The sequence below is a fragment of the Chiloscyllium punctatum genome, chromosome 16 (genome assembly GCF_047496795.1).
Source record: "Chiloscyllium punctatum isolate Juve2018m chromosome 16, sChiPun1.3, whole genome shotgun sequence".
Lineage (NCBI taxonomy): Eukaryota > Metazoa > Chordata > Chondrichthyes > Orectolobiformes > Hemiscylliidae > Chiloscyllium > Chiloscyllium punctatum.
Window position 1 is genome coordinate 5,280,774 of NC_092754.1, and position 13,674 is coordinate 5,294,447.

At 44.7% G+C, this 13,674-nt stretch overlaps 2 protein-coding genes across 4 annotated transcripts in view; one reads left to right on the forward strand and one right to left on the reverse strand.

Moving 5' to 3' along the window:
- The window catches only part of pex14 (peroxisomal biogenesis factor 14), a 234,945-nt gene extending 231,411 nt beyond the window's left edge, over positions 1-3,534 (reverse strand). The window contains exon 1 of one of the 3 annotated variants that reach the window (XM_072586070.1): positions 3,410-3,534. In XM_072586070.1, coding sequence (XP_072442171.1) covers positions 3,410-3,442 — 33 coding nt within the window. In that variant the 5' untranslated portion in view covers positions 3,443-3,534. The remainder of the gene's footprint in view (positions 1-3,409) is intronic. The other 2 variants (XM_072586069.1, XM_072586068.1) reach the window with 2 other exon arrangements.
- Positions 3,535-3,817: 283 nt separating this feature from the next.
- On the forward strand, positions 3,818-13,167 carry dffa (DNA fragmentation factor, alpha polypeptide). The gene is made up of 6 exons (XM_072586071.1): positions 3,818-4,049; positions 6,336-6,503; positions 8,618-8,781; positions 10,116-10,287; positions 11,426-11,568; positions 12,182-13,167. The coding sequence occupies exons 1-6, from the start codon at positions 3,833-3,835 to the stop codon at positions 12,335-12,337; spliced, it is 1,020 nt and encodes a 339-aa protein (XP_072442172.1). The 5' UTR covers positions 3,818-3,832; the 3' UTR covers positions 12,338-13,167.
- The last annotated feature ends 507 nt before the right edge of the window (positions 13,168-13,674 follow it).

A 13,674-nucleotide genomic window follows, 5' to 3' on the forward strand; every position in this document is an offset into this window, starting at 1 on the left:
CCCTGCTATAAGATGGATATTATTAAACTGAAAAGATTGCAAAAAAAAAGATTTAAAAGGATGTTACTGAGACTGAAAAGGTTTGAGTTATAAGTAGAGGCTGAATAGGCTGGGACTTTTTTCCACTGAAGCACAGGGAGCTGAGGGGTGACATTGCAGAGGTTTATAAAATAATGAGTATAGATAAAATGAATAGTCAAGGTCTTTTTGTGCAAGTAGGAGAGTCCAAAACTACAGTCCATAGGTCTAAGGTGACAGGGGCAAAATTTTAAAAAAGGTACCTGAGGGGCACATTTTTGCTCACAGAGGGTGGTGTGTATATGGAACAAGTTACCAGAGGAAGTGAGAGAGGTGGGTACAATTACAACACTTAAAAGACATTTGGACAGGTACATGGATAAGAAAGGTTTAGAGGGATATGGCCCAAAGGGGACAAGTTCAGCTCAGGAAACCTGGCTAGCACGGACAAGTTTGGCCCAACAGCCTGTTTCTATGCTTTACGATTCTATGGCTGTTGTATACAAAACAAGACAGCTCCAGAGGTATCATCACAGAATATATCAAAAATTACTAATAAATCAGAATCACTCAAGTTGCACATATGACTGGATTGAGTGAAATCCATACTCAATCTAAACCACCCGAATAAAAAACGAATATGAAATACCACAAAGAAAGCAACATAGAAAGCCAACTACCTCTTAAACATTCACATTTCAGAATTAAATACACCATTCTGGTGACAATTGGCCACCAAGGGAACAGCAAAATTCATTGAAAAACATAATTTCTTGAAATAACTTGCTGAATTGAACAGTTGCTTGGTGGTACAGATCTTGAAGCTTTCTGAAAAGGAGACATCTTACCAAAATCTGATGTCTTGTTCTCTTCAGGACAAATGCAAGAATGCTGAATTTTAAGCGATTAGAACAATTTATTCCCAAATTTTCCGAAATACAATTTTCTCCTCCCCTAAACAGACACCAACAAAAAGTACAGCACTCAAATAATTCTACTTTGTTTATAACACCAAAGGAGGAATTTCTCAAAAGTGCAAAATACTGCAGATGCTGGAAATCTGAAAAACACAAAGGGCTAGAGAAACTCAGGGGGTCTGACAGAATCTGTGGACAGAGGAAGAGTCCAAAAGAGGTATACTGGACCCTCTTTTTCTCTCTCCACAGATGCTTCCAGACATTTTGAGTTTCTCCAGTACTTTGTTTTATTTAGGAATTGCATATGATTACTTTGTAAAAATGACTGCTTAGAGTATATAAAAATTATTCAGGAAACTATTTACAAGCAAATTTGATCAAATGGTGCAAGTTAATTTGCAAAACTGGGAAGTGTGAGCCGAAGAAAATTATAATCATTATTTGACCCAGAGGATGAAACATACTTATTGTTTGCAACACTAACACATATACAATCAATCACAAAATGACTACAGCACAGGAAGGCAATGCTGGCTTGCTGCTAAAACAACTGAACTAATCCCACATTCCCTACCTTTACCTCTTAGCCTTGCACACAAACTCGGGAAATAAAAAAAAAGTGGAAAATGTTGAGAATGTTAAACAGGTTGAGCAGCATCATTGGTTTAAAAAAAATCAGAAACAAAGATAGAAATCGCTGTAAAGCTCAACAGGTCTGGTAGCATTTGTGGAGAGAAATCAGGGTTAACGTTTCGGGTCGAGTGGCACTTCCTCAGGTCACTTGACCCAAAATGTTAACTCTGATTTCTCTCCACAAATGCTGCCAGACCTGTTCAGCTTTTCCAGCAATTTTGATTTTAGAATCTGTGATTAACTTGGATTCTTTTTCCACTCAGTTCAACAACCTTTCACCACAACTAAAGATTAGAAATTGAGAGCTTGGTCAGTAACTATCAGACCTGCTGAATCGTCCCCACGTCCTCCAGTTTTACCCAAGTTCCCCAATATTTTTTGTTCTTGTAAGTAAGCAAACACGTTTTTGGGCAACAGTGCTGTTCAACTTAGGTAGATACTACAGGCACTGAGCAACACATGGCCACATCTAGACTGAAACAGCAGAGATGCAAAATGAATAATAAATCTGCTGGAAAAAACATGAAAAGCATATAAATAAATTCATAATTACCATCATAACAAATATCTAAAAACTAAACCATACATCAAAAGATGGGCATTAGAGACTGAGTGTAAATTCTCAAAAATATTGAGCATTACATGGTATCTCATATTTATCTCATGTATTTATCAAATTGGGAAAAACAAATTTCAAGCCAAATAAAGTCATATCTAATAAATTCATTCATATACCTTGTAATCCTCTAATAGCACTGAGACAGAGATGAAATGAAGCATAATAAATGCTACATAGACAAAAATAAACTAAAAGAAAATAATACGATTGCCCCTTTCTAATAATATTAGACGGCACACTCATCTAACAGTATCTCTACAAGAGAAAAGCGATTACAGTATCTAGGTTACTGACGTTTCTGATAGTGAACAAAAATAATCCAATGATTTGGATCAAATTCTCAAATGGTATTAGAGGAAAGGAAGGATGTACAAGCAAAGGGGTGTCAATTAAGAACAGAAGAGGGAAGAAAGTAAGGGAAGGAGGGAAGGAGAATGGGGATAAGGGACAGAAGAGGATGATGAGGAGAGAGAGCACATATGATGGGAATGAGGAAGAGGGGCACATGAAATGATGAGGTAACATGGAAGGGTGGAGGAAGACAATATGCACAGAGAGGGGAGAGGAAGAGAAGAGGGCACCGTGGGGGGTGAGAAGGATTGGAGAGGGTGAGTATGGGGAGAGGGTGGAGGGGGTGAGTGGATGAGCAGGGAAAGGAGGGAGAAGGAGTGGTGAGGAATGAGGGTGTGAGGGAGGGTGACATGGGCAGGGGGAGGGGCTGAGGTTGAGTTCAGGTTAAGGAAGTGTGGAGAGGGCGAGAGTGGGCAAGGTGGGTGGGGAAGGGAATGCGAGGGTGAGACGGGTGAAGAAATTGAGTTGAGGGAGGGAAAAGGGATTGTGAGGCAAGAGAGTGTGTGGGTCAGTGAGGGTGCAGGTGAGATGGGTATGGGAGGAGGCGGGAGAGGGAGGAATTTCGTGTATGGGGTGAGGATGAGTGGGGTGTGGGAGAGGGTGTCTCAGGGCACAGACAGTAGGGGAAAGGGTGTCAGGGGGATGTTGTGGGAGAGTTTGCGGAAAAGGGATGTGTATCGGGACACAGTGACCTGGGGAGGGGGAGGGGGGGAAAGGGGTGAATTGATGTGCGAGGGGGTGGGTGTGGGGGGCACTGGGTGTATGTGAGGAGGACCGGGTGGGGGTGAGGGGGACAGGGTTGGGGGTATCTTGGAGCTGAGGTTAAGGGGACGGGGTATATTGGGGGCTGGACTGCCCCGAGGCCCCTCACCTGTCGCGGCTCCGCCTGCTCAAAGGACGCCATCTTTATAGACCCGAGCAATCGATCACATCACGACCACCCGTTCCCCAAGGCGATAATATCGATCGCAGATCCCTTCGACCACCAACAGCAGTGACAAACACATTATTTTTTTAAAAGAATTATGGTATCGATTTCTAAAATCCTAATCCGATATAAAATTGCAGCTTAGATTCGAAAATATAGAAAATTGATACAACGACGTGAAGTGGTGCATTATGGGAGTTGTAGTTTTTGCTGAGGGTTGGCATGATCGCGCTAAGACCGACTCTTTATTATTTTTTTCTGGTTTGAACTTTCAATTGTTTTAAATTTCCGGCAATCAGAGGGTGGTGAATATAATTATATTTCTCCCTCGTTAATTCAGACAGAAATAGAGTCGGCCTGGTGCGCATGCGCGATAACGGCTCAGCCTCTACAACAACAACTGGGAGTGAGGGATGGTGGTTTTATAATCACTTCTCAGCGTCTTTCGGTACCATTGACGCAGTAGGTGTAGGAACCGCCATGGATCCCGGAAAGAGAAGGATTTTGTGTAAAATCTGTGACTCCAGCCGCCTTCAGACGTTTGGCATCGTCGTGAAGTCTTTGCAAGATCTGGTTGCCAAAGGTAACTCTGGTCAGAAGGCCCAGACAACCACCCCCTCCCCCTCCCCCGATAGGCCCCGACCCCACCCCCACCCCCACCCCCACCCCGATAGGCCCTGGCCCCCCACCCCCTCCCCCGATAGGCCCTGGCCCCCCACCCCCTCCCCCGATAGGCCCCGACCCCCCACCCCCTCCCCCGATAGGCCCCGACCCCACCCCCACCCCCTCCCCGATAGGCCCCGACCCCACCCCCTCCCCCGATAGGCCCCGACCCCACCCCCACCCCCTCCCCCGATAGGCCCCGACCCCCCACCCCCTCCCCCGATAGGCCCTGGCCCCCCACCCCCTCCCCCGATAGGCCCTGGCCCCCCACCCCCACCCCCTCCCCCGATAGGCCCCGACCCCACCCCCACCCCCACCCCGATAGGCCCTGGCCCCCAACCCCCTCCCCCGATAGGCCCTGATCCCCTACTCCCTCCCCCGATAGGCCACGACCCCACACCGATAGGTCCTGGCCCCCCACCCCCTCCCCCGATAGGCCCTGATCCCCACCCCCACCCCCACCCCGATAGGCCCTGGCCCCCACCCCCACCCCGACCCCGATAGGCCCTGGCCCCCCTCCCCCGATAGGCCCTGGCCCCCTCCCCCTCCCCCTCCCCCTCCCCCGATAGGCCCTGACCCCCACCCCACCCCACCCCCACCCCCTCCCCTGATAGGCCCTGACCCCCACCCCACCCCACCCCCTCCCCCGATAGGCCCTGACCCCCTCCCCCACCCCCTCCCCCTCCCCCGATAGGCCCTGACCCCCTCCCCCACCCCCTCCCCCTCCCCCGATAGGCCCTGACCCCCTCCCCCTCCCCCGATAGGCCCTGACCCCCTCCCCCGATAGGCCCTGACCCCCACCCCTCCCCTGATAGGCACTGACCCCCTCCCCCTCGCCCCTCCCCGATAGGCCCTGACCCCCTCCCCCACCCCCTCCCCGATAGGCCCTGACCCCCACCCCACCCCACCCCACCCCACCCCACCCTCCCCCGATAGGCCCTGACCCCCACCCCCTCCCCCGATAGGCCCTGAACCCCACCCCACCCCCTCCCCTGATAGGCCCTGACCCCCTCCCCCTCGCCCCTCCCGATAGGCCCTGACCCCCTCCCCCTCGCCCCTCCCGATAGGCCCTGACCCCCAGCCCACCCCACCCCACCCCACCCCACCCTGATAGGCCCTGGCCCTCGCCCCCTCCCCTGATAGGCCCTGGCCCCCTACCCCCTCCCCCGATAGGCCCTGATCCCCACCCCAACCCCAACCCCCTCCCCCTCCCCCTCCCCCTCCCCCGAAAGACCCTGACCCCCAGCCGACCCTGATAAGCCCAGACCCCCCACCCCCTCCCCCGATAGGCCCTGGCCCTGACCCTGACCCGGACCCCGATAAGCCCAGACCCCCTACACCCTCCCCCGATAGGCCCTGATCCCCAACCCACCCCCTCCCCTGATAGGCCCTGACCCCACCCGACCCCGATAAGCCCAGACCCCCTACTCCCTCCCCCTATAGGCCCTGACCCCCTACACTCTCCCCCGATAGGCCCTGATCCCCAACCCACCCCCTCCCCCGATAGGCCCTGACCCCCCCCTCCTAACCCTGATAGTAGCAGCAGTCAAGGTCACGGCCTATGATTAGGTTCTTGTCGTTTTGTGTTTTTATGGCTTCTCTCTGTTTGGTGTCGAGGTTGTTCATTTGTCTTTTCTTTGTTAGTAAGAGTACAATAGTTTATCTGACTCTTTGCTGTGTCTCTTTGGTTAGTTCTGAGCGTACATTCTAGTGCAGCCAGGAAGTCTGTGGTTTTTATGTCACCGTGGCCGTAGCATTGCAGTCAGCCACGGACTCCATCAACAAGCACATTGACCGAGACCCAACATATCCGCCACTACAATGAACAACTGGAAGCAGCAGAAACTGGACCAAATAAACCACCTGATGAAGGAGCAGTGCTCTGAAAGCTAATGCTTTCAATTAAACCTGTTGGACTATAACCTGGCGTTGTGATTTTTAACTTTATACAGCCCAGTCCAACACTGGCATCTTCAAATCATAAATAAATTCCAGAAGAGACAGTACAGCAGCACCAGCACTTACACAGGAGGATCCAAAGCACTGAAGACATCACCTAGACAAGGGATGAAATGTCTGCAAATCAACTTCCCAGCTCGGCGAACATATCCACAGCCACAATACCTTAAGTGTGTGTTTTTAGTTAGTAAAATGTCCTGAAAGCTTAGCTATCCTCTAACTTGTGTTTATTGTTGTTTTTGTTCAGGGCAAGAAAAACTATGTCTGGGCAAGAGTGATGCACGACAAACATTTACAGTTGTGCTTGAAGATGATGGAACAGTTGTTGATGATGAAGACTATTTCAAGTACCTGCCAGAAAACACAAAATTCATGATCCTTGACTCCAGTCAGGAATGGACTCCTGCTAATGTTGGTAAGTTGCTCTTTAGGGAACAGCTGAATGATTGTGTTAATTATGGACAGGTAGTATCTCAAATTTGTAAAGGACTTGTACTTTCCACAGAATTTTCTGCAAGACTAACAGTGAGTTTATTGTGAACACTGTTAATGTGTAAATTGTCCAGCAAGTGGTGGAAAGGAGGCTGTGAAAGTTATTAAACCCCATATGTTTCTGGTGAATTTCTGCCACTAGTCGCAAACTGGCACCTCCACTTTCCCATTCTGCAATCTATTGATCATATTGAACTGCAATCTGTAACTTGGTCAGGCATTTCTCTCATATAACCGTTATCATCAAGCCAGTGGAGCAATCCTATTTTAATGAAAATGTAGAAGAACATAACAGAAGCAAGGCATACCTGAAAACAAGATGGCAACTTGAGCTTACAATGAAGGCTTGCTTACATGATGTAATGTGGAAACAACATGCTATAGATAGCTAAATAAACCCACAATGAATGGATCCAATTAAAATTTCCTCGTGAATGATGGTGGACACCTAACTAGAGAATTAAGTTTCACAAATGCCCAATCTTCAATTATGGCAGAACCCAACACATTGTTGGAAAAGAAGAGCCTGAAACATTTAGAGTCATCTTCAGCCAGAGTGCCAACTGAATGATCCATTTCAGCTGCCTCCTGAAGTGTTAAACCCAAGCCTGTTTAATTTATTTTCAACCAATATTTAGAAGCACTTAAAAGCATAAACTTAGATAAACAAAAGCTGTGTGCCCTGCCTAACATCCTGGCTGTAGGACTAGAGATACCAGTGGGCAAGCTGTTCAAATGCATTTACAACACTAGCACCTACCCGGCCACGTGGACAATTGTCCAAATATGATTTGTCCACTTGAGGGAAAAAAAAGCAGCATAAATTTAACTTGACCAATTGTAGTCTCATCAGTCAATTCTCAATCATCAGCATAATGGTGAAAGATGTCATCAACAATGCTATCAAAGGGCTCCTGCACAGCAGCAACCTGCTCATCAGTGCTTGAGTTTGGTTTCTGTCCAAGCCACTCAGTTTCAGACCTTTTTAAAAGCGTTGCCAAAACATGGACAAAAGAGCTGAATTTCAGAGATGATATAAATATCACTACCTTTGACATTACCACATTAGTATTGAGGGAAGTGATTGTGGCTACTATTTCTAATACCCTTTGGCATTTCAGTTCCAGAATTTTGCTGGCGTTATTTAGGGTGGTGTCAATGGTTCAACCATCTTCAGCTGCTTTATCAGAGGCTTTTACTTTGACAGAAAGTCAGAAATGGAGATGTTTGCTAATGGTTGCATAATATTCAGTGCCATTCATAAGTCCTTTGCATGTAGCATTATCTGGATAATATTTAGGTTTAATCAGAATGTGTAATAATTCTGAAGAAGATTAATATCGGACTTCATACACTAATTCTGTTCCTGTCCCCCCACATGCTGCTAGGCTTGCTGAGTTTCTCCAGGATTCTGTTTGGCTCTGATTTCCAGCTTCTGCATGTTTTATTTTTTGAATATACAGGCTTGGGATACTAAGTGTTAATTAACATTTACACCAGTACAGGCAATGACCATCTCCTAGAAGAGAGAATATGACCACTTCCCAGTGACATTCACTAGCATTGCCATCGCTGAGTTCCCTACAATCAACATCCTTGGTTTTACATTGACCAGAAATTTAACTGAAATGGAAATATCATGGCCGTGAGAGGTCACAGCCTAAAATTTTATGATAACTTAATTTCTGATTTCCTCACCTGAGTGCAGTTCTAGCAACACTGAAGAAGTTTGACACCATCCAAGAAAAGCAGTCCACTTGATCTGTACCCTATCCATCATTTTAAGCAGTCAGTGTCTCTACCAGTGAAGCACAATTGCCAGCTATCTGTACCATCCACAAGATGCCATCAGCGACTTGTCCAGCCTCCTTTTGACGCTCCTTTTATGTAGTAACTATTACAACCTCGCTCTGTTCCACAGCAAAAAAAAGTTATTGTCCACCATGAGTAGATTTTTAGTGCTGCCTCTCATGTTGCTCATTTAACATTTACTTTGTCAAATGATATGACACCAAAAACTTTCTTCTGTACATGCAGAATTCAAGAACGACTCGGTTACAAGAATGAATGATGATATTGATGGTGTTGGATCTGTAGATTCTGTGGATTATCCGGAGCAGTCTAGTGATTGGAGAGTTCTCGCTAAACAACTGAGACAAAATCTTGCCAGAATTATTACAATGTCTGAATCTGATCTCCAGGTAACAGCAAAAGGGGGTTGTTGCTCAATAGATTTGCTACAGAGTACAAAGTTCAGTAAAATGGGGAGATAGTGGTCTAGTAGTAACATCACTGGACTAGTTTACACAGCAACACGCTTTCATGCAGTTTCAGGCTCTCATTATGTCATGCTCAAAAGTCTGCACTTTCCACGTGCACTCACAACACATACTTGAAACATGAATTGAATGGGGCCAGAGGGGATCAGGGGAAGCAAACAGACTAGGGCAGGGGGCTTACTTTGTGTTCAGTTATATTCACATCCAAAAGTAAGAAACCAGCCAAAATACAAAAGAAGTTTAAAATGTCAAGTTACTGAAAGCGATTGTGGATGGAGCCTTTTTCATGTTGGTGGCCAGCCGTGATAAAGCTGCACTTCATTAAACCTCGTTCACTAGTGCATGCACCAGCATCTCCAGAGAGTATGATGCATATGCTCCTCTGTGTCAGTGAATGCAGCCTTTTATACAGCTTAAAGTTTAGAAATCACTTATCTCAAACTATTAAATCATTCTTTCATATTAGTTATTAGATTAACCCAGGTCAGAAGTGCAAACTCACTCATTACTTACCCAAGGTAATGAACATTTTAATTACCTCAGGGCAACATGCTGGGTAAGTGGTTAACAACTGCTGCGTCACAGCATCTGGGACCCGGGTTCAATACCAGCCTCTGCCAACCAGCTGTGTGGAGTTTGCACATTATCCCAGTGTCTGTTGTGGGGTTCGTCCGGGTGCTCCAGTTTCCTCCACGGCCTAAAGACCTGCAGGTTTCATGGATTAGCCATTAGAAACGTAGGATTACAGAAGTAGGGTAGAGGCAGTGGGATGTGTTTCAGCGGGTTGGTGTGGACTTGATGGGCTGAATGACCTGCTTCCATACTGTAGGGTTTCTATGGTTCTAATTTTCACAACAGTTAACTGGACAGTTTCAAGTTTTTGTTGAGGTAGGGAAATCCCTTCACACCACCTGGGAAGCCACTATCAATGAGTTTCTGTTTACAAATGTGTGTAGAAAATTAATTACATTTTAAACATGTCTCTTGTGATCCTTCTCAAGATTAGTTATTAGTCTGGTTCCAATAGCAGTTGAATCCACAAGAAAATCCGGTTCCTTTTTGGAGTTATTTTGTAAAACTCTTCAAGTCCATTTGAAGACGGTGGCATTTCTTTGGTGACAACGTTAGGATTTGTTACTAAAAAATGGGACAGGAATTAAGTCAACTTGTAATCTAATTGCTTCTACCTTTATCCCTGAATTGTAAGATGGTCAATTTAAAAATTCAGTAGCTTTCAATGTACCTTTATTTGATAGACACTAATAGATGTTCCATCAGCTGAGCTGGCAAAGGAGCTGGGTGAAACTTTAAAAGGAACAGAAGCAATACAGGACTCCCTTCAACGTGCACTTGACAACAGAGAGGAGCAACGGGAAGCAAAGGAAATACTAAAACTGTACCGAAAAGCCTTTCAAATAGAAAATAAAGGTTAGTCTGATGTTATGATGAATGTCTAACAAATTCTTCCAAAGTTATATCTATATTATAAATTTGTTTGTTTTCCACATTCTTGAGAAATGCTATTCAACTTTGATATAATTTGCCATTTGATGTAATCTGGTGTGAGAGTTTGCTTGACCAGTGCTAAGTTAGCTATCTGAAGAGCTCTCAAAGATAGTGGAATCAAGGGTTATGGAGATAAGGCAGGAAGAGGATACTGATTAGGAATGATCAGCCATGATCATATTGAATGGCGGTGCAGGCTCGAAGGGCTGAATGGCCTACTCTTGCACCTATTGTCTATTCTATTGTCCAGTGAATTGGAGCAGGTATTTAGCCTACACCTGAATATATAATGACAAAACTTTGTTACTGCTGAATGCTAAATATATAGCATGAGGTCGCAGCCTTTGGATATTTGGGATGTAGGTTTATACTTGGGAGTCTTCTGTGACATGAGATCTTAAATTCATCTATGCATTTGAGAAAGCTGTGGGCAGTGCTCAGTACTTATGTGAAGGAACTGCCACCACTGATCCAACATGCTTTCAAATTCCACCATGGCAGATTTTGAGATTTAAGTTCTGTAAAAGCGAGTTTAATTGTGGCCTTATTTGGAGACTGACATTATTCGAATCCAAAGGATAGCTTAAGGAAGTTAAATCTATGAAGGAGAAATTTATATCTGCATGTTTCTTCATGTAAGCTGACAGTGGGATCAGAAAGACAGTAGCCAATCAGACTATAAACAAGTGCTCGATGTACTGTAGTGATGCTGAGCAGAAATTCTAGAGATAAAAACAATGACTGCAGGTGCTGGAAACCAGATTCTGGATTAGTGGTGCTGGAAGAGCACAGCAGTTCAAGGAGCAGCGAAATCGACGTTTCGGGCAAAAGCCCTTCATCAGGAATAAGGGCTTTTGCCCAAAACGTCGATTTCGCTGCTCCTTGGATGCTGCCTGAACTGCTGTGCTCTTCCAGCACCACTAATCCAGAGCAGAAATTCTAGCCCACAGTACAGACCTGCTGGGTGAAACTGTTTCTCAGAAGATTGTTTCTGTTAATGTATTCAAAACCTTGTGATTCCATTGCAGCTATAAAAATATAGATCTTGAATCTCCCCTAGATTCAGAACCTGCTAAAGAAACTGTTGAAGTGGACGGTTCAAATCTGACGGCCAGTGAAACTTTCTGGCAGAATAAACAAACAATTGAAGTTCTCAGGCAGAAGCCCAGCCCAGAGCTCAGCTTGTCGAATCAGGAGCTGCAGGTACATGAAATTTCCTTAGTAGCATACTTTGACCTTTACCACCACCTTTCCAAGTTTTGCTTAGATAGTTGATTTATTTTTGGCAAGTTATATTAATCTCAACTGTGGCCAAATTAAAGTCTAGAAACCAGTTTTTGATTTCAGTTAGAACCAATTATTAAATAATCTGAAACGATTTATTTGGTATTGCTGTATTTTTGGGGTTTTTTGCTACCAGGTTTTCACAAAAGCAGCTATTACCTTTGTCTTTGTAGGGATGTACTGGAAAGGCTGAGATATGGGACTAAAATGAACAGCTCTTTCAAAGAGTCAGCACAGGCATACTTCTGTACTTTCCTGATTTTTGGAGCAGAGCTCTCCTCCCCTACTTTAGACAGGGAGTGAGTGAGTGGAAGCTTGAGTCTTGGATAAATACAGGCTGAGGAGGTTACTTGGATCGTAATGTAATTATTTTATGCCTCCCTTCCATATCAAGTCCTCAGTTTTTAAGAAAAAGTCAGTAAATTGCAGCCTTGCTGCCAAGCCTTATCGATGCAGTTAATTGATTCATCTAACATTTAGAATTTTAAGACGCTGTCAATTTACGGGCTCACTAATATGCCTCCTTCTTCAGGAAATTCTCAAAAGGACTGAAGAGGATTTAAGTTCCACTTTAAATTGTTCCGTTGAGGAGATAAGGTGTCTGCGACAAGACTGTAGGAAGGAATTTGAGAGACGCATGGACAAAGTGAAGAGCCTTGAAGAATTGAGACAATATTCAACAAAATAAAGGTGTGACACCTATGGTAGTGTCCCAACATCTGAACCAGAGTGCCTGGGATCAAGTACCGCCTGCCCTGATATTACCTGCACTGGTTGATTTAAAAATAACTGTCATAGACTGGGGCAACATATGCAGTCAAACATAGGTTTTCAACTTATCAGCGTGTCAAATCTTGCCTCCCGACAGTCAGCTCTTGCCATAAAATCAAATACTGTCATGGGTGGGGGGAAAAGAAACCTACACTTGTCGTATGTACTGACTTTATTGAGCATGCTCAGTGCCTAACATAAAATAGGTGCAGGGTGAGTTCCTTCATTTTTGATGTTGAATCACTGCTTGATACACCAGTGTGAACTTGATTTCCCATTTGCTATTGTTGGTCAGTATCCATTTGTAAGCTGAGCATCTGCATTCTAACACAACCATTTTCACCTAGCAAGTAAAGAGGACTTGAGACCATCAAGTTTGAAGTTTGTTCAAACACCTGTTTAGATGAAATGACAGTCAGTGTTGCCTGACCATGCAGCACTTTGCTTCTCATCTCTGCTGTGCTTTTACCAGCCAGACAGCCAGAGCTTTGTAAATATTATTTACAAGAACTTTTGATGATAGCCACCTCCACAATATTGACCACATAATAGGTTTATTTTTACTACTAAACAGTCTGAATGGCCCTGAAGAACTCATATTGGATATCAGATTTCTTCATCAAGATAAACTTCTAAGAAACTAAATGTGATATTTATGATACTTTTAGCTTCCATAAATGTAAGTCCCAGTTGTTTATTTCGCAATCTGTGAAATTTTAATATTAAAAACAAAAGGCTTATTATTTTCATGTTTTTGATTTGCTGACTGTAAGAATACTTCAGCAGGCGTAGTGTTTTTCCTATTGATATCACTGTTGCTGGACACCTTGAGATCTTCTTGGTGCCAGATTTAAAATAATGGAGGCGAAGTCTATTTCACAGATCCTTGACAGCCAGTTCTCTTCAAATTCAACAGAATCCTGTAGCCTGTCAGTTTATGTTATAATCAAGGCCAGTGAGGAATTTTGCAGCAACATTGGCAAATGACACTTCACTGGTAACAAATGAATGAAATGACACCAGAAAAATTCCTCTCACAGTGACTGAGTGTATGAAATGTGTTGTATTTGAAGGGCATTTTTGTAGAATTAATTGAAATATTTTACAAGAGAGGTAAAACAGAGGCGCCTCAATTATCCAAAGGACAGGGGCGGGAATATTTTGTTTGGTTAATGGAATGCAGGATAACCCTGTGCCCAGGCTGACCGCCACGATCTTGCCAGATAGTCAAGGTTCCTCTGTGTACCAGCAAAG

Excerpts from the sequence above, each read along its gene's own strand:
- dffa (XM_072586071.1), top strand. The coding sequence starts at position 3,833 with ATGCGCGATAACGGCTCAGCCTCTACAACAACAACTGGGAGTGAGGGA. Across the intron at positions 8,782-10,115 it reads TGTCTGAATCTGATCTCCAG|ACACTAATAGATGTTCCATC; the intron begins GTAACAGCAAAA and ends TTTATTTGATAG. Across the intron at positions 11,569-12,181 it reads TGTCGAATCAGGAGCTGCAG|GAAATTCTCAAAAGGACTGA; the intron begins GTACATGAAATT and ends CTCCTTCTTCAG.